This window comes from Larus michahellis, chromosome 3 (assembly GCF_964199755.1).
Source record: "Larus michahellis chromosome 3, bLarMic1.1, whole genome shotgun sequence".
Classification (NCBI taxonomy): Eukaryota; Metazoa; Chordata; class Aves; order Charadriiformes; family Laridae; genus Larus; species Larus michahellis.
Window position 1 is genome coordinate 19,963,922 of NC_133898.1, and position 18,960 is coordinate 19,982,881.

Consider the following 18,960-nt stretch of genomic DNA (forward strand, 5'->3'; position numbering starts at 1 on the left):
ACACTGAGACAGCATGCATTCATTTTGTCTGTGTGCATACCTTGTACCTCCCCAGGAACGGATGTCTCCCACCACTTATCAGCATGTCCTCATCTCGATCCAGCATGCACCTTACTGGGCGTCCAGTTCTGTTAAAGAATACAATTATCAGGCAAAGCCTGGAACACACAGTACAGTTCCTACAGGCCAAGACTCTTCTCTTTTCGGTGAGGACTGTCTTTCCAAAGTGGCAATGGGGACTTAAGGGTAAACTGCTTAGTTTATATATCTTCCTCTTAAGAAAATAGCAAGATTGACTAAAAAAATAATTAAGACCTTAGAGGCTGGGGCCTGTTTATGAAAACTCTTTGCAGAGACTCTTACATTAAAAAGAAGAATAGTTGCTTACAGAGACAGGTGTTAATAACTCAGCAATCATTGCTTTCTAGACTGTTTCTCAAGACCCCCTCGTGGCTTTGCAAGAGAAGATGCCAAATGAATTATATAATAATGCTAAGTAAAGTACTGAGTAGCCTTCAATTTGACCTTGCTTATTTGCTTATTTATTATCCAAGGAGGAGAGGAGAAGCTCTTTTTCATTTTCTAACAATTCTGCCATCCCAGTGCTCTCTTCAGGTTGTAAAAATATCTAGGGAATGCCATAGATGTTATTTCACAACCTCTGGCGTATAAAAACAGTGGTTTGGACGGCAGAGATAAAAGAAAGGAAAAAAATGTACCTGTATTACTGATTAATTAGAGAAAGCAGGTGGTTTGCTCAGAACAAGAAAAAATAAAGCTCTTTTAAGTACAAGAGCTCAATTTTGGCTGTTCTCTTCCAAAGGTATTTTATCAAATCGCTGCTGTGTTGCAACATACATCTAGCATTGCCAGCAGGGTGCATCCTCACCTATCAGGGCAGTATTACGCACAGCACAAAAATGTCATCTCAGGGGCCACGTTCACTCACAACCACAGAAATTTTCACGGTTAAAGATGAGCCCATATCAAAACTCCAGAACCCAGAATCACAATTCCAATCTACGCTTCACAAATGTTACAGTCCAGGTTCATTCCCTGAGCTTTTAAGAGTTTGAAAAGAGTGGGTTTCTGTTCAGTGGCCTGCCACCCTTCCTAGGGAAAAATCCAAAGAGAGACTTTGCAGAAGAGCAGAGAAACAGTGGCTCAAGGCTGGTGTATGTAGAGTTTTGAGCAAGGAAGAGACTCTCATACCTCTATTATACAAAACAGCAAGCATGGCTAGTGCTGGATTTTGAAAGGGTTTGGGGTGAAATGAAGAGGCAGATAATTTGAGATAGAAGAGTTTTCAGAGAGTACCAAAGGAACAGGAGAGTAAAGGAGTTTTCCCCCCTTTCCTATTAAAAGCTGCCCTTACTGCATAAGCTTAGCCCCTCTGAGCAGGTTTAATTCCTCCTACTAGCTAGGAGGCCATTAGACACCTCCTTTAGGAAACCTAAGGCTTGCTATAAGCTGTAGAGTAATAAGACATTAAGAGTATTGAAAGTGCTCTAGTGCCAATGGAGCTCCAGAAAGAGGCAGATTAGAATAGTAAAGGGAAAAAGCCCTGTTCCCCACACCCAAACTTACTTGAAGGCTGCGACAGCCACTGCAGTTGTCAAAATAGTATTCCTAGTCTCTTTTCCTCCAAATCCTCCTCCCATTCTTTTCACTCGAACCACAATCCGATTTGATGGGACTCCCAATGCATTAGCGGCAAACTCCTAAAGAAAAAACAGAACAGCAGAACATGTACAGAGCTGAGCTGGTGTTAAGAACGACATACCAACACACTGTCTTTCTGCAGCCATTGCAACAGTGCCAATACTTTATTACGTTGCAAGGTCCTACTGGTCCTGCAATTGGATTTGATGTAATTGGAACCAATAAGCCTAGTATTTAATCTCTGAGGAGGCAAGGCACACAGTGCTTCAGCAGACAGCACCAGATTCAGGAAGAGACTGACATGAGATGAGGTAACCAAGACATAGGTCTCATTTAGCACAGTGGACGTCCGTACCACTCTGCCCGTTCTCCTCACTCTATTATGAGACCTTTGGACAGTCTTGGAGTCAGTAACCAGGCCAAAGACAACCCACAGTGCCAGTAGCCTGCCTCACAAGACGGCAGTCAGTGTTTACACCACCTCTCTTTCTGACATGCCATTCAACAGCCATGCTTACTGACCAGTTGGCACCCTCTCCAGAAAGGGTTAATTGTGTAATCCCTGGTGACAAAGATGTGCTGCCAACAGAAACATCTCTGTCACCTGGAAGCAGATTCAGGACACCAGTAGGATGGATACAGACTTTAGATCCCATACCCAACTCTAAGCTTTTGTGGTATTTTTTTATTCAAGACAAGATAGGACCAACTGTAAACCAATCATTTATCTAGTCTGAATTTGAGAAACAAATGCCTTTTATGTAGCAGGTCAATAAGACAGTACCTGTGTCTTCATTGGGTTTTGCGTCGACACAAAGAGCTCCATCTCACCATCTTCCCCCTTTGGCACAGCCAACGTGCAGTGAGTTTCCAGATAGAAATGCTCCTGCCCACCAAGGTACATCTCTCCTAGAAAATTGAAAGAAATGCCCCAAAGATAGGGTGTTCCTGGTGTTATAAGGTGTCTCCCATCATATGCTGCCTGCAAGCTACTGCCCTTTTGACAGTGTTAAATGACAACTCTTTGCGCTGCCCAGCACTGGATATCCCTAGCTCTAAAACTGACACTCCTAGTTCAACATTAAAAAAAAAACCCACACCCAAAAAAACCCAGACACACCCCATCCCTCCACTTTCTAGAAATCTTCAGTCCAAAACCCAAGTGGCTAGCATTTCAAAAATAAGTCTGCACACCATGCCATTCACCCAGGATCCCTTAAGACGCAATGTTTGGCGCCCTTCAGACTGCCCTGATAATACCACTGAGACGAAGGATAAAAATAAATCGAGAATGGTGTGTAGCTGAGCAGATCAAATACAAGGTTACAGACTTTGAAACAGAGGAACAAAAATAGAAACCCAAAATGCCTTAAGATGATCTAACTTGGAATCAAGTCTCTGTCACTGCATGTGGCTCCTTCCCAGGACATCTTACCTGGCAGCGGTGAGGGTACAATTTCTAGTCACACTACACACTATTAAATGTCAGAATCAACCTCCTTTCTCAGTCTTGGCCCTGGTCTATTCAGCTCCCATGAAACTTAAGATTCAGAGCAGTTCTCACAATCCTGTTCCTCTCTTCCTTTTATTCAATTCAGCAACAACAAAATAGCTGCCTTCATTAGGTGCATCAGAGAGAAATGCACATTTGCATGAGACAATGCCTACTCTGGTACGTAGCAGGGGCCTTTCTCTTGTCTCCTCAAGGGGGTTGGCCTGGCATTCACACAGTATTGCAGCCTTTTAAATAACCTATTGTTCTAGCTCAGAACAATTTCTGCCTTGCCTGGCACAGTGTTTTCATTTTGTATAGTATAGCACACTATAAGAAACAGTTAGCAACAGCTTTTAACACCTTTGAAGTGCCAGCGACAATCATTAATTAACTGCAGAGGAAGGTCTCAGCAATGCATACCAAAATACAACAAATTACAGACCTGAAAATAAGTGTTTCAGTTAAACAACTCCCCCTTTCCCCTGTGGGGAGGTAAGGGGGGAGACATGCTTTTCTGATCTTTGAGAATAATGCCCTCACACCAGGTTTTGTGTCTGTAACTGATTTAACTTTCCTTTAAGATCTGTAAGAAGGATACAAAACCCTCTTATCAATAAATATAGAGTTCTCCAAAGGTCTGATGTTTGAGACTCTTCCTCTCAGGAGCAATTGATTGACGATACATACACCAAGCAATGACGTGGGTCTCACAGACTATTCCAGTTCTCAGCTCTGGCACTCTCCCCTCCTAACTCACCGAGGTTTGAAACAGCTGTTGATAATTGCTGTCTCTACAACCTACTTGGCAGACTCCAACTGACTGAAACCAAGCAGCACACCAAAAAAAACCCACTCCTCAAAGCCAGACCAACAATCAATGTTGACAAAGTGTTACAGGGCAGTGCCATGTTCTTCATGATACCTACAGCCAGCAATGTTGGCGGATCAGGTTTTCAGACGCATGTATGTCCCATTTTCATAAGATACAGTTGCATACCAGGTCAAGGGAAATTGACTGTCTTTAAGATTCAGACCAGACTATGTCTGGACAGTGAAAAGTTCCTATATAGATACATTTCAGGGGAAAAAAAAGCACTTTGTAGAGTATTTGCAGAAAAATGTGTCCTTACATTGGAAGAGACTGTTTACGGGGGCACAGCTGTGAGCATCCAAATCTGTTTGAAACTAAAATTAAATCTTTCACAAGCTACTTGTACATAAACAGTAGTTGAAACTTAATAGGAAATTAATTTAGCCCTGCAAGCCTTACTTTCATGTGTTCAGAATCATATGCATAAAAAGGAGGCTAATAGCTTGATTGATGTCTTTTGTCACAAACTATCCTACTTTAAAAGAAGTATTAATGCTTATTCTCACCTTCCAAAATGTGATCAGATTCTTCAAATCCTTTCTTCACGTCTCCCCTATTAATCCTCTTTATAGACTTAAGAAAGGATTGTTTCTCAATTGCTTCCTAAGAAACATAATGACACAATGAAATTTTTTTTCACTTGGTGGAAACCAAATGAAAACAAAGCTTCCTCTGACTGAAGAAGAAATATCCAAGATAAAAAGCACATGAAATTATCAGACACTAAATATGGTAACAGCCAAGTGACTTGACTTAAAGCAGCACAAAATTTTTGGCAACACAGCAGTTTCACAATAAACACCATAATTGGACAATCTTAGATTGCTCCTTGTGACCCATTTTACATCACAGACCCAGAACCTCAAGGTCTGTAGCCACCAGAGCTATGTCTTACAACTTATGTTAGCTATAGTCCTTGGCCCAGAAGGGGGGAAAAGAAAAAGGAGAAAAAAAAAGAAAAAGAAAAGAGACAGAAGGAGAAAACTAAATCTCTCAGATGGTATGAGAACTTCTGCAGAAACAGTTCACTTCTGAGCTAATATACAATAATTTTTCTTGGGGAAGTTTTACAAACGTATTTCACTTTTGCCAAAACTGAAGCTTTCAATAATAGTAAAAAAAAACCCACACAGAACGATCAAACAACAACAAAAAAACCCAGCACATTTTTGGCTCCACTCATGTTCTGTGGCTGACTAAAAAACTAGAAGCCTCAGAAAAGGAAAAGTTCTCACATGTTGTTTGTGAACCCAACAAGTCATACAACCAAACGAAAACCTCTGTCCAAAGATGACAGTACCAATGTCTGTACTAGACAATGCACAGACTCTTTGTATTTGCATGAATACAATTCACATTACAAAACACATGGGATGAAATACTGACCATTAAAAAAATTAATTAGAATCCCATGGTTCTAATTTCTCCCTAATAACAATGGCTTCACACATTTTTTCATATTTCTAGATGCGAATGCTGTATTAGATATTATCATTTCCTTTTACAATCACATAAGAAAAACTTGTCAACAAGCCTTCTAGTTAAAAAAAAAAAAGAAAAAGCACGAAATGATCACAAATTGTTGACGTTAACTTCTTCAGCTTTGAGAAATGCCATGTAAGGGCTGTGTCCGTACAGTCAGTGGAAATGTTTGCAGTGGAGAGTGAACTCCTGAAGAATAATTTCATCAGCTTAGAAACTAGACAAGTAGTCTGCAGAAACCTCAGAGAAGCTGTGCAGTGGCAGAGCTAGAAGAGACACTTTCATACCCCACTATTGAGTGTTATAAATCATAGAATGAAGAATGAATGAACCCATGAAGCCAGCAGGGTCACACTGGAGAATACTGAAAGCAAGCATCTGTGGGTAAGAATGGAACTGACGGTAACCTTGCTAATTTAACCAAATTTGTGCTGAGCACAACGTATTTACCAGAGTTTGGTTTATTTCTTTTAGGTTTAACTAACACAGAACAAGTTAAGGTACTCCCAATCAGTGCACCTTCAAAGGTGTGTCCTTTTTATATCTAAATATACAAATTATTCCTTCTAACCATATCCTGCTGCACCCACAAAGACTAACAAAATACGTGGCTAAATAACCATGTGTGAGAACAGAAGTCAACCAGACATCAGGGAGTCCCAAGCTAACTGCAGTAGATCTGAGCCACCTTACCTGAATTGTGACAATAGGTTTTAGCTCTTCATACTTAATCTTCACAGCTTTAGCCGCTCTTCTGGAATGTTCTTGTGTTTCTGCAAGAACTGCACCGATGACATGACCAACACAAGTGACCTACAAGTAATATTAGGACCCACCATCATTTGATGTGTATATCTGCAGTAACTGAGAGGCTTGTGATAATTCTCTTTATCTATTCCTTTTGTTCAGTTTTTCCATCTGTTTTTTCAGATTGGTCTATTGAAAACCAGCCGAGGGAAAATGATCACAAACAACTTTGAACAGTAACCGACTGAGCGAGCCAGTCCCAGTGCCCTGCAGCTTGGAGGAGAATACTGAAGGTAACACAGAGAAGAGGGGCACAGGGCAAAGGGACTGAGGCCTTATTGAATTTGGCACCAAGACTTATATTGACTACAGTGCAATTAGGATTTACCTCTGTATAACATAGAGGACTTCAATGAGAATATCTTATCAATATGAGAAATCTTATCTCCTAAGCAGTACGATTGAAAAAGTCTATTTTTAACCACATACCACATCTTCAGCAAAGACAGTCTCATCATTAGCGATGCCAGTGACGTTACTGCCAGGAACATCCTTGGCGGAGACAAAACAAACAAACCCAGGAACACTCTGGGCTTCAGATGCATCTATAGAACTAAAGAAAGAAAGGAGGAGAGGCAGCATTGTTATTTCTCATTTTTCTTTTTGTCAGGGCTTATGAGATACCAATACATTTTCAGGCCTGATTCCCTGAAGTCTGGCTATACAAAAGAGGAGGAGTTTGTGACATGAATATGATGTGAAACCAAGACAGAAAAGGCAACATATTAGACTAAAATCATTTGGGATTTATATGATAATCTGAATCCTGACTGTGAGTCTGACCACCAGTCTGCTGCTTTGGACTATACTGTATCATACAGCTTTTCCCTAAGACATAACTGAACTTGATTCAATCGCCACATGTACTAAAGATCCCTTGACACCATTTACCAAAGACTTAGCTGCCATGACTCTGTGAAGGCAAGATTCCTTCCTGCCTATTGATAAACATGAAATTTTACTGCAGACACATATCATTACCATGAGTTCACCTCTAGAGAAAAACATGCCTGTGAGTCAAGCAGAAGTTGTTGAGTATCAATTACGAGGAAGCTGCAAGGTATTCAAAAGGATACAAAAGAAATGACGCTCCAAAAGACAAAAAGCTTCATGAAAGGCTTTCTTTGGTAATCAGCAAAAATATTTGTCTGCTTGAATCATATACAGATTTTAAAACTAAGGGACAAGCAGGACAGAAAGTAACTAGAGAAGTACAATATAATTTAATTTTATATGGAACACATCATAAAAAAATGTATTACAAAAGATTTTCAAGCTCTTATTGCAATATTTTGCACATTGGCCATCTAATTGGCTTGCTTTACACAGGAACTGTTGCAAATAGAAAAGCTGTGGCTTTGTTTTTGCTAACTGAATGATTTATTGTCTTCTGTAAATTGCTGCAATTTTTTCAACGTGCTTGTTTAGATTCCTGAAACTCCAATACAAACTGTGCTTGAAAGTAGCTGTTTATGCATCCCATAAACTTTTCTAAAAAGACATTAAATGTATGAATGATCTTTCCCACACAAACTTTTAGACAGTAGGAACTGAAGACAAGGCTATTTTTCTTTGGAAAGTTGATTTTCTTGTGCTTCTGCAGTAATGCCTCAGAAACAATCCCCTGAGTTTCCTCAGTAAGAAATACAGAGGCAGATAATTTCTAATTTACCCCTGATGGTCAAAATCTGACTCAGGTGAAGTGGAAGTTTTGCGAGCCAATATTTTGACGGACAAACTCATAGGCTGAGATACTTCTGTCACCTGATGAAATATTCTCCTACTTCCTCTACAGAACAATACAGGCTCATGGCTTGAAACATGAATGCGCAACGCAAATGCAAGAGAATGTGTACAGCAACCTTTAGAAAATACTGAACATTGTGGTCACAGGCATGGATCTGATGCTTTTTCTATTGCCCCATCTGCACGGGTAGCAGTAATCATGTTTATGCATTTGCAGCACTCATCAGTGACCACGTTGCAACACCTGAGACTTAACTATAATGACAGAGCAATTTCTTTCATAACCTGGGAGTCAACTACTACATCTGTGCATCCACGTCCACCATGCTAACATTCCATGTTAGACCACTGTGGGAAACCTCTGGCCAGGATGCCTAAATAAGCAGGAAGTATTGCCTACGGAACGAACAGTACTTTGCAAGGTTATTGAGGATGACAGGAGGCAATGTAACACAGAGTATTCCACATCAAAGCACTTGAGGACAGCTGAGAGCCTGCAGAGCCACCGCAATGTAAGCACAATTAGGAATGGCGGGGGGGGGCAGTATGTCCAGCAACATAACAGCATTAAAACTCACATGAGAACGTAGATGGCATTACCTGCCAGGATAGGCATTCTAGAGTTGGTTAGTCACTATTGTTATAAATTATGCATGAGTCATGCCCTGCATGGACAAGATGTGTTCAGAGACCACTGCACTTCCAAACACTGACACATCCACCTTGCTATAGCCAAGCACAAACAGGTCTACATCTAATAGCTGAAGCTAACTCCCATAGGACTGTTATGCGGAGGCCTTGACCATAGCCAGCGCAAGCAAGCACTGCGCAAGGCAAAAACCAGAAGACAGTACGCAGACAGCTGACTCAACAGCAGGAGTGCTGTGGTGGAACTGCATGTTACAACCTAAATTTTTAGGCAGATAGGAGAGAGCATGTTCAAGCTGCATGCTCTGGTTAGGGATTAAAATGGCATCTCCCTCTGACATTGTGGTGCTCTCCTACCCTGCTCCTTTTTAAGCCTGCATGCTTGAGTGCAAGAGATGGGACAGGCAAGAAGGCTGCCTAGGGCTGAGGGCTTTGTGCTTCAGCAAAGCTCTGAGTTTGGTGTTGATTCCCTCATATTCCCACTAACGCAGACTTGTAAGGCAGCTGCAACACATACAGCTCACCTCCATATAACAACGTGCAATGAACTGGAGCTCGCACTGATGAAAAAACCCTTCTCTCACCCACAACTTGACAGGTCAATGTTTTCTAAGCCACCAGGCAATGTATGCTTTCAACATCTGAAACTCAGAAGCAACACTTACAGGATCTTAGCATGGGCTTTGGTGCTGGTCACCAGCGTTAGATACAGCTCCTTCTCATAGTAAGGGATGTCATCGCAGTAAACAGCTTCTCCACTTGCTTGTTTGGTTGCTGAAACGTGCATCAAAGGCCGTCCCACCATATCTTCAACTGCCTGCCCCTTGGGCACTTCCTGGAATAAAACACATGACTGACTGCTACCGCTTATATTGCAGGGGACAGAAGCATTGATGGGAGAGCAAAAGGCACCGTGAGACATTCTACTGAAATGTGGAATGGGATGGGGGCTCAGTCCTGTGGGAACGGAAGGTAAGCAAAATGGAGTGGCTATAATACAGAAAGGGCTATGGATTGGGTTTTTGAAATTGCTATGGAAGAGAATGCTTTGATGTGACAGCTTGAGGTCTGAGTTCTGAAGCTAGCTTCTGCTCTCAAAGATGAAGAGAACAGGTCATTAACAGAGAAATAAAGGAAGAAGATATATCCTGAATATGAAGCCTGAGAGATGGAAAGAAAGGCAGGCTGTAACTGGGGAAAGTAGAAGGGCAATTTCAGTTTGGATATCAAGCTGGCTGCAGGACAAAAGTGCCACCCACAGCCATTTTTATGAAGCTGTACGCATCAGCAACAGTCTTGGTCAATGACAGGAAAGAACATTGTATCCTAAAGCAAGGAAGGGACTAAGACCCAAATACAAGCCTCAGGAATCGCATTATATAGGTTCACGTATTGCCCATACTGAGGGAGACAACAAGATAAGAAGCACAACGTGATCTACAGAAAAGCCTGGGTCTATGTCATGCAGGTACTGCTACTTACTTGGAAGAGCTGGGCATTTGCAATGGGATCTTTGTGAAACAGCTCTGTGGCACTGATGTAGTTCGAGGGGACGGGTTCACACAGATTGTTCTGTCAGAGACACATGAAAAAACAATCACCTTCCCTGTCAGTCCCTTTCTCACGTTCATTCCTCAGTAGCCCAGGATATTCTCCATTCTCCACTGAATATAATTTTACTGGGTGAAAGGCAAACAGGGCTCAGGCTCTGTGCAAAGAATAGCCACAGACCCACAACAGCAGTTGCAATGCAACGAAGGGGGGAAGTCCAGGAATCCTCCTGTGAACTCACAGATCACCATCCCTCCACAGGAAGGTGGGGATGCCAGGAGGAGGCAAGTGAGAAGATACACTAGTCACTGTCATGCAGGTAAGGAGTAGAGTAGCTCTGGCAGCTATTGCAACATCCAGTTTGTTATCAGGTACAACTCTGCTTGAATCTGAACCCTCCCTGTGCCTTCCCCACCAAGACAGCACATACAAGTCCTGCTTCCCCAAATCTGCCTTCCCTAGCAGCACTCACAATGCCATTGTGGTTCTTGCTCAGTTTCTGAAGGACTGTCAGGTAGAACTTGAAGAAGAAGCTGAGTGTGAGCGTGCGTCGGAAATCCACCATCCCACCAGGCGCAGAAGGAGACAGATCCATCTCACTCGCCAGTAAGCGGCAGGCATCCTGCAGCAGCTTCTCGTTCCAGTCTCTGCAAGGGAACAAAGGTGACACAGAGCCCTTGCTCAGCCCTAAATATCACTGGGGCAGACTGACTCTTCTGACAGGGCAGCCCCACAAGCTCTCAAGCAATAGCCACCTGTTCTATCTCTGTTTATAGTATATGTGTCAGCTTTGCTCTCATCTTGGGCTCATGTCATCTTTTCTAAAGACATGTCATCTTTTCTATTAAATTATGAGTGCAGATTTCTCAGTCTAGATGAAAATCAGTTTTGTAGGTCATGCCCACATCTAGCTTCTGCCCACTTCAACAGATGGATGAATTTAGCAAGGAAATGGCTCTCTGAATGAGACTGACATGGGTCTTTAAGGGTAAAGAGTACTGGAGGAAGCAAGGCATCACACAAAACGCAGACTGCTGCAGAAGTGTAGTTACACTTCTTTCCCTTTGTCCTTCTGTGAACTATCAGAGAGAATTTAAGGTATTTGAACTGCTCCTGTAAAAATCAGCACTGTTCCATTAGGCAGCCTTTCTATCACAGAAAAATTCTTACCTGCCAGTGAGCTCCTGGCAAGTTTTTAGCGCCAGGACAGTTGTAGGAGCCATTCCTCCATAGCTTAGTTTTATCTCCTCCACTCGGCTAGTGCCATCTTGGAACAGGACTCTCATCCCACAGGTCACAATAGCAATGTCATCCTCCCGACGGGAAGCCTGCTTGAAAGCTGAGAAGTATTCACCCTAGAAGACAGTAAAATATTTATTTATTCTCTACCTTGGAATGCTTTGGAGTATAAGTATGGACAAGCTGTTAACCCATCTCTACAAGGACGAGCTATTCCAGGTAACTGTTTCTGGTTGATTCATCTTGCAGGTCCAAGCAGGACATGTTTGTTCAGGTAATGCTGTATATTTTCAAATGATTCAAAAATTAGTTCTAATGTGTTAGATCAGTGGTTATTAGCCAACCTAGGACTGTGTGGGGAAAATCAGCTTTGACAGAGATCTGCTCGTACCTGTCACATTTTTTTCCATATCTTGAGAGGAAGAACCAGGACTGATTTTTTGTACATAAACAAGCTTACAGTTCCTCAGCAATTTTTTCTTTCTCACAGGCTGCAAAGCTGAAAGGCTAATCAGTAAAACTCATATCCTAAACCCCTTTCCTTTGGAAGTCTTTGAACTCTGCAAGAATTTAAATCAATAATCACAAATGTCTCTCAGTTCTAGAACAGAACAGACTAATGAATATAAGACAATTTTTAATATGTTACTGCAAATACAATTCTCAGTAACTATCCTGAATCCTCTGCTGGTCCTCACAGAGTGAGGAAATTCTTTTAAATGCACCAGCAACTACAACTCACAAAACTCAGCAGCTCTCCTATGAAGAGTGGCAGTAAATATGAGATTAACACTCTACCAGTACACACCAAGTGATGGTGTCAGCCCGGAGTCACAGTACAGTCAGTTTTTTCCCCTTGCCTGTCCTGCAGATTATGACAAATTGCTGTTCAGGCATCCTGCAGACTAAGAGAGGAATCAGATCTGATGTCTTTGCACGGCCCTTCTGGAGAGTTTTCTGCCAAGTTTCTTCTCTAATAGCTTAGACAAGTGACTCTGCACAGCACAGCAGTCTGTTCCATTAATTATTTCCAATCAGAAGTGGATAGCAATTCTTTCATTATTGTAAAAAACAATTCCTCTGTTGTTGGCAACGAGAACAGTTTCACAAGACGCCCCTTTTGCGCATCGAGAACTTGTTACTGGAGATATAACTGAAGGGTGAGTTTCAATTCCTGAATTCAAGTAATTAGTGGGCAGCCAGCAGATAATAGCAAAGGAGCATCAATAGCGTCCTCCCAATGAGGACATTCTGCCACTCTGCTTGTTAAACCAATTAGTTTTCAAAGAGGAAAAAAAGCAGCCACTTCTCTTACTGCACACTTTAGAGAAGATTTCCAGTAACATGACTGCAACAGGACAGCAATATTTGCCTTCACTCCTTGCAAGACACCTAAGTTTTCTCGGTACGGAGTCCTCTGGGAGAAAAGCTATTTTTCCTCACTGGGAGTGTAGGTAAGGTAACTATCAGATCAGCTGCCCATGTCTGCTCGACAGCTTGGCAAAACAACAGAGCATGGCGTCTCTAAACTATTGCAGTGGAAGTTTTTAGGTTTAGTTATTCTCCAAGGAAAAACAAGTGACCCTTACTCTTAAGGGCGGCATATTAGGGACCTAGATTATTCTCCCCCCTCCCCTTCTGGACAAGATGCAGCACCAGCTAGGAGCACACTAAGGAATCCACAGGGTCTAAAAGATTCATAGGCAATATTCACAATTGCAAAAACATTGTTTCCATGTCATTTTTTGTCAGTCCCACCTTGGATTATAGAGATCAATAATGGATGAAGATTGGAGGATACTAATTTAAAGGATGAAGTAAGACTTCATGACCGCTTTTCTGTCCTTCAGCAAAAATTGTGGTACAATGAGTCTATGACGGCAATACCAAGCAAACAGTAGGTTAAGATTGTTTTCCAAAGATGGAAATATATAGGCAATGTGATGTCAGGCTTTTTCTATTTGAAATTCAGTAAATGTCTATATGATACAGGATACTATTATCATAAAAATTAAGTAACAGTGATAAATGTGATAAATATATATGTACAGGAAGGGACATGAAAAACTGATGGTCACTAAGTGAGTAATAACGCAAGTGGTGCATAACATTTATGAATGTTATCTGGAAGAAAAGGTATGGTTTTATAGTCCAGAAGAGAAAGCGGGTTGTTAAATAAAGGATATGTCCTTTTCTAGGAATGACTTTTTATATACAAAAAGCTAAGCAGTTTTCTTTTCTGGAATCTGTTTACATTTTAACTTTAATCCAGTGAGCTGTTTCCTTTTCTAAATACTGTCTTTGCTCAGCTGCAATCCCCTTACAAGCATAGACTCAAAAATCTTTATTCCCTGAATATCTTAAAATTTGACACACAAACTAGCAGGAGAAAAAAGTGTTACCTCCTCTCCCTTAATAGCGCCTCTGTGATAAAGCCTACACTAAGCTCAGTCTCCCTACCATAACACTGAATCATATGAACTGCTGAACTTCTTTAGTCTAATTCTTTATGTTGTATGGCCAGTCTTACCCTTGGCGTGACAAATCACATCAATGCAAGAGGCAACATCGGTTTTAAACAAATGGAAACCAAAAAATTCAATCTAGCTGTGTGCTGACACAGCCCTGCTTCCAGTTGTAAGGAAATCACAGTTGCAGAAGACTTTGCCTGCCACATGCCAGCACCTTCAGACATGCCCAAAGAACTTTAGTCTCCTTGACTTCATGTTTGTGAGCAAAGATCAGCCAAGAAACCACAAAGTAGAGAGTTCAAAAGTTGTTTTAGTTTTTCAGATCAATGAGCTGCATATAATGTAGGTATGAAGCCATTGCCCTGCTGGTAAACGTTTGTTTTGTGAAATTGCCATGTGACTGTCATATGGATGGAGCAATATGGTGTTTTCCATTGACCACCTCTCAAGCGTGTTTCTCATTTTGGCAAAAACCAATGCTTCCTGCAATTATCACAAGATCAAAGAAGAATCACTCAGAAATAGATTGAAAACCACCATAAATAAAATAGTTGTGTTCCCTTAGTAGTAGATACAAAAATTAGAGAGGATAGACAAAGGATTTATTGGTTCTATCCCATAACATGATGGCATTTCAAGTAAATCAGTGTTTTCCATTTATAAGGAAAATGTGTAACTACACTGTGAATCCTTGCATTCTAAACTTGTTTATTTATCCTCTTTTAATTTAAAAGCAGTACCCTTTGTCCTATTGCAATAGGACATCTTCATCACAGAGCCCAGCTCCCCTTGCTTGTCAAAAAGAGTACATTGCTAGATTTTCACCAAATAATTTACTTGCTTCCTGGTCCATTTGCAGCTACATAAGCATTTGGAGGTCAGTCTCCAAGGACAAAAGTGCCTAACGTTGAAAATAACATTCAAATAACAGCATTTTAGCTTCACAGACACTGAAGCCTTTTCCTACAAGCTTACCTTCTTGCTGTAGGGTATTTCAACAGAGAGCAGTATTTCTTCAGGCTTAACTATTGTCTTTCTGTATCCCGTGAAAAACTTCTCATCCATCGTGATAATCCTTTTGCCCTCTGTAGAGCAAGGAGAGACCAATGGCGGAAGAATGAATAACTCAGATGAAGAATGGCAATAGTATATGTGAAAGAGCCTTCAACCTACAGAAATAACTCTTGCTATGATATCAGTTTTCATTTTTCCACCCTCTTTCACCAAATCAGGAAAGATTTTCTCAGATTCACTTTGGTCCTTATGGAATCTACGACTGCTTCTGCCTATGTACAAAGTTTTATTTGCACAGGAACTGATCAAAGAGACCTCCCTTCTTCTTTACCTAATTAAAGCTGAGCCTCCAGGTGAACCAGTTTCCAACATCCCAATGTAATTCCCTCTTTCCCCTTTCCTTAACCCGCACACAAACCAGTACAAGAGAAAGTTGCTGATCAGACAGTCTGCTTACTTCAAGGATCCTATTTAAAAGAAATTCTTCCTAAGAGCAAATACAAATTGAGACATTTGGCTTTCTTCATAGAAAAATAACAAAACAAGTTTAAATCTGAAAAATCCACAAGGATCAAAGTATAATAGTGACAGAAACAATTTCATGCCTATTGTTTCTCATGAACAGACATCTTCGACCAGCTCTGCGCAAGGATGTGGCTGTAAGTACATACACAGTACCAGAGATTCATTCTGGCACAGAAGTTCAAAATTATTTAGGAAGCCAACCTTAGGGCAAGTCTTAGGACTTCAGCCTCAAAAAGGACAAAACCCCTGAAGACTCAGACTAAGCCTATTTTATGTAATGTTAACTTCCACTTTCAAGTTCTGATCCGACCTAACAATCCATGTCAGGGGACTGTTGACTATCCCACTCCCCTTAGCACCACAAGGAACGGTAAGTAACTTACCATTTGATACCAGAGTCAGTTTGCTTCCACTTGCCATTAACACAGGATTTAAGTCAGAAATCGGGCTTGCTGTCATTATGTTCCCACCAAGAGCCTAGAGTGATAATATATGCATCAGATAAATATTAAAAAATTTGAAGATACAGCCATAGCATCTTGTAATCCTGTATTACTCCATACACAGTGCACTACAGGTTATCTCTGCTTGAGTTTGCTTTGATAAATTCTTTTTGCTGACTCAGCAATTTTAAACCTTTAATGAAGTGGGAAAACAAACCCCATGAAACCAGTTGCTGTCCCAGTCAATACTAACATTTGCCTGAAACAGTTTTAGGAACAGTCTTTGGGTAATGCATCAAAACTACTTTATTCTCAAACCATTTGTGCCCAACAATGCCAAAATTCAATTACTGTAGCTGCAATTAAGAGAACATCCATGAACGTATATAGCATCTTTTCAGTAACATTCAGGAACCCAAGTTTTTTGGCTGCAATACAAGTGTAGAGCACAGTATCTTGTGTAACAAAATTTTGTGTTTGGTAGGTTGGTTCATCTGCTTGCTTGGTATTTCTTCTTTTAGTATACAGAGTTCGAACACACCAAACACACCTCGTCTTCCTGTTTAAAGCCAGAGGAAAATTTGCCAGATCTGATGTGTTAACGCTATGACTACCATAGCTATGCTGGCAAAAATCTACACAGCTGCTTCTCTGAAGTTCATCCAGCACTCTAAATACATTTTTGTTAAATTAGTCAAATCTCACTACGGTTTCTCCCACTTATCCTGATAACAGCAATGGAAGACCTGGACAACTGCCACGTTTCCCTTGCTTGCTAGATCTGTCATATTAGCGTAGCACAGACACCAGCTGAGACCCATGTTGCTATCAGTTCCTGGGGTTGGTTTACGTGTACTAGCTTCTTTGCCTAGGTTTGCAAATGTTCTCGTGTGAGAAGCACAAGGCACACCAACAGCGCATGAGGAGGCAGGCCAGCTCCTCAGACTGAGCTTTCAATTCCAGTCCCTGATGCTCCTGAGTCACTTACGGCAACATTCCTGATCTGTGGCCCTGCAAACCACCGCAGCTGTTCAAGGACAGCCTGGAAGACCTCTGTTTTGTAAGGAGGAAGCTCTGCCACCGCTTTTCTCAGCACCTCCTCTACTGAGCTCAGGGTACAGGCAGCGCCAAAGGTTACCCCTGGAAACAAACAAATGAAAAGAACCGTTGGTCTCCCAAATGCCAAGGTACAGGAGGATGGTTATAACTGTCTACAAAGCTTAGATGCCACTAAGTTTATTTAGACAGCAGGGTTTAGAGAAGACTTCCAGTCACACTAGACTATTTTGTATGCACTGCATGTAAACATCACATTCTCAGAGCAAAATGCACCTTCAAATCACAACTCATGGTGGTCGGTACTGCCTCTCACATGACAGTAACCCACCACCCTTTTGCCTCAGTGTATTGTAAACAATATTGCCCTCCTCTAGGTATTAGTTTGTCCTTTGAGAAGTGAACTCCAACTCTTCTCCAGCTTCCACACCTTAAACATGCTATGAAACAACTGGCCACATGCACTATGTTGTCCTAATTACTTCTGACTATTTGTAAGGTTACCTGTTTCCACCATGAAAATAAATGCAATATTTCACTTAGTCACTTAGACTGTCGAATCCAGCATCTTTCCCCCAGTTACTAATTTTAAAGGCTTTCTAAATAAAATGATCGCCCATTGAAACCCATTATTAACCCAGTTAATATATGTAAAACACCACGCATCAAACAAATAAAATGTCTAATATACCTTCTAATCAAAGCCCTCTTTGATTCTCAAACTACTTTTACATATCACTCACTTGATCCCCTGCATGGGAGAGGTATTAACACATACAGAAAGCCATTTTTAATCTGGGGATTTTCCTTCATATCCCCACTCACTTCACAGGCATTCTGCCTCTTTTTTGCTCACCTGTTTCAGTGTGCTGAACAGCGTTCATTTCAGAGATCCATGCTGGTGCTATTATCACTGGATACAACATGTTCTTTAACCTCATCTCAATACCTTAAGGAAAAGTAAGACTCCTTCAGTTACACACAGGTGACAGAGAGCCTAAGTTAACTCTTTCCCAGTGAAATGGCAGCAGGCCTATAAAGAGTTAGTTCATTGATCACCTGTTACACAGGTTATATAAGGTCACAGAGATACCAAACCAAAAGCTGCTTTCCACTGATACCAGAATTCTCATAGGGAAGTTCTGGAGACTCTTTTCTGGGCTTGCAAAAACTTTAAATACACTGTTTAGTACTTGTGTAACCTGGCTATTGCTGTACATAATCCTTCAGGAAAGAAGAATTAATAAAATGAACCATACAAAGTGTGGGGATTGCCTTCTGAATCGATTGCTCGGGATAACAGAATTACTAAATACATCTGAACTCTCCTCCTCAGCACTTATGTTTGCAGAAGTATATACTTTGGGGGAAAAAAAAACAGTAAGATTTCAAGTCTTGAGAGTTTTATCTTTCAGAACACAGATTTCATAACTGAATTCATTTGATTATGAGGACATTTTACACTCCCCTCTTCTCAAAATTTCACAAAACTAGCACAAAAGCTCAGAGGTCTAGATAAGCATATTTTTTTTTCACCTGATGCAGCAAAGAACAAGGAAAAACATTCACTGTGAGATTAATCTCCCTGAGAAGAAAATTTATTCCTACATACAACCTGAAGATTAAACAACTATTTAACAGCAATGGCACGAAGGAAGTTTACATTTGCACTGTTCTCATAACATACTCTATGCAAAGTTTTCCAACTGCTCATAATGAGCATCAGCTCTTACCCACTTCCGTGTTCCCCACAACGAGCTTGGCATTGGGGTACTGGGATTTGAGAGCCACCAGTTCCTTGAGAGTCGTAGGCTGGACCCACATCACACGCTCACCTTTGAAACACAGCTGTTTCTGCTGTTTGTTACTCTGAGTCTGCAAAAGTGAATTCAGAGAGTGCTCAAACCCTACACGAAGCCAAGAATCCCTGCTCACATGCCGCCCATGTCT

General features: G+C 41.1%; 1 protein-coding gene across 2 annotated transcripts in view; it reads right to left on the reverse strand.

Moving 5' to 3' along the window:
- Positions 1-18,960, reverse strand: part of XDH (xanthine dehydrogenase) — a 53,981-nt gene that overhangs the window by 16,897 nt on the left and 18,124 nt on the right. For both annotated transcript variants that reach the window (XM_074578965.1, XM_074578966.1), the window contains 15 exons: positions 18,744-18,885; positions 17,867-17,959; positions 16,943-17,094; positions 15,895-15,988; positions 14,948-15,057; positions 11,433-11,617; positions 10,735-10,909; positions 10,194-10,283; positions 9,377-9,546; positions 6,747-6,870; positions 6,204-6,323; positions 4,535-4,631; positions 2,447-2,571; positions 1,588-1,721; positions 41-128 (listed from right to left, as the gene is read on the reverse strand). In XM_074578965.1, the coding sequence (XP_074435066.1) occupies positions 41-128; positions 1,588-1,721; positions 2,447-2,571; positions 4,535-4,631; positions 6,204-6,323; positions 6,747-6,870; positions 9,377-9,546; positions 10,194-10,283; positions 10,735-10,909; positions 11,433-11,617; positions 14,948-15,057; positions 15,895-15,988; positions 16,943-17,094; positions 17,867-17,959; positions 18,744-18,885 (1,899 nt within the window). The remainder of the gene's footprint in view (positions 1-40; positions 129-1,587; positions 1,722-2,446; positions 2,572-4,534; positions 4,632-6,203; positions 6,324-6,746; positions 6,871-9,376; positions 9,547-10,193; positions 10,284-10,734; positions 10,910-11,432; positions 11,618-14,947; positions 15,058-15,894; positions 15,989-16,942; positions 17,095-17,866; positions 17,960-18,743; positions 18,886-18,960) is intronic.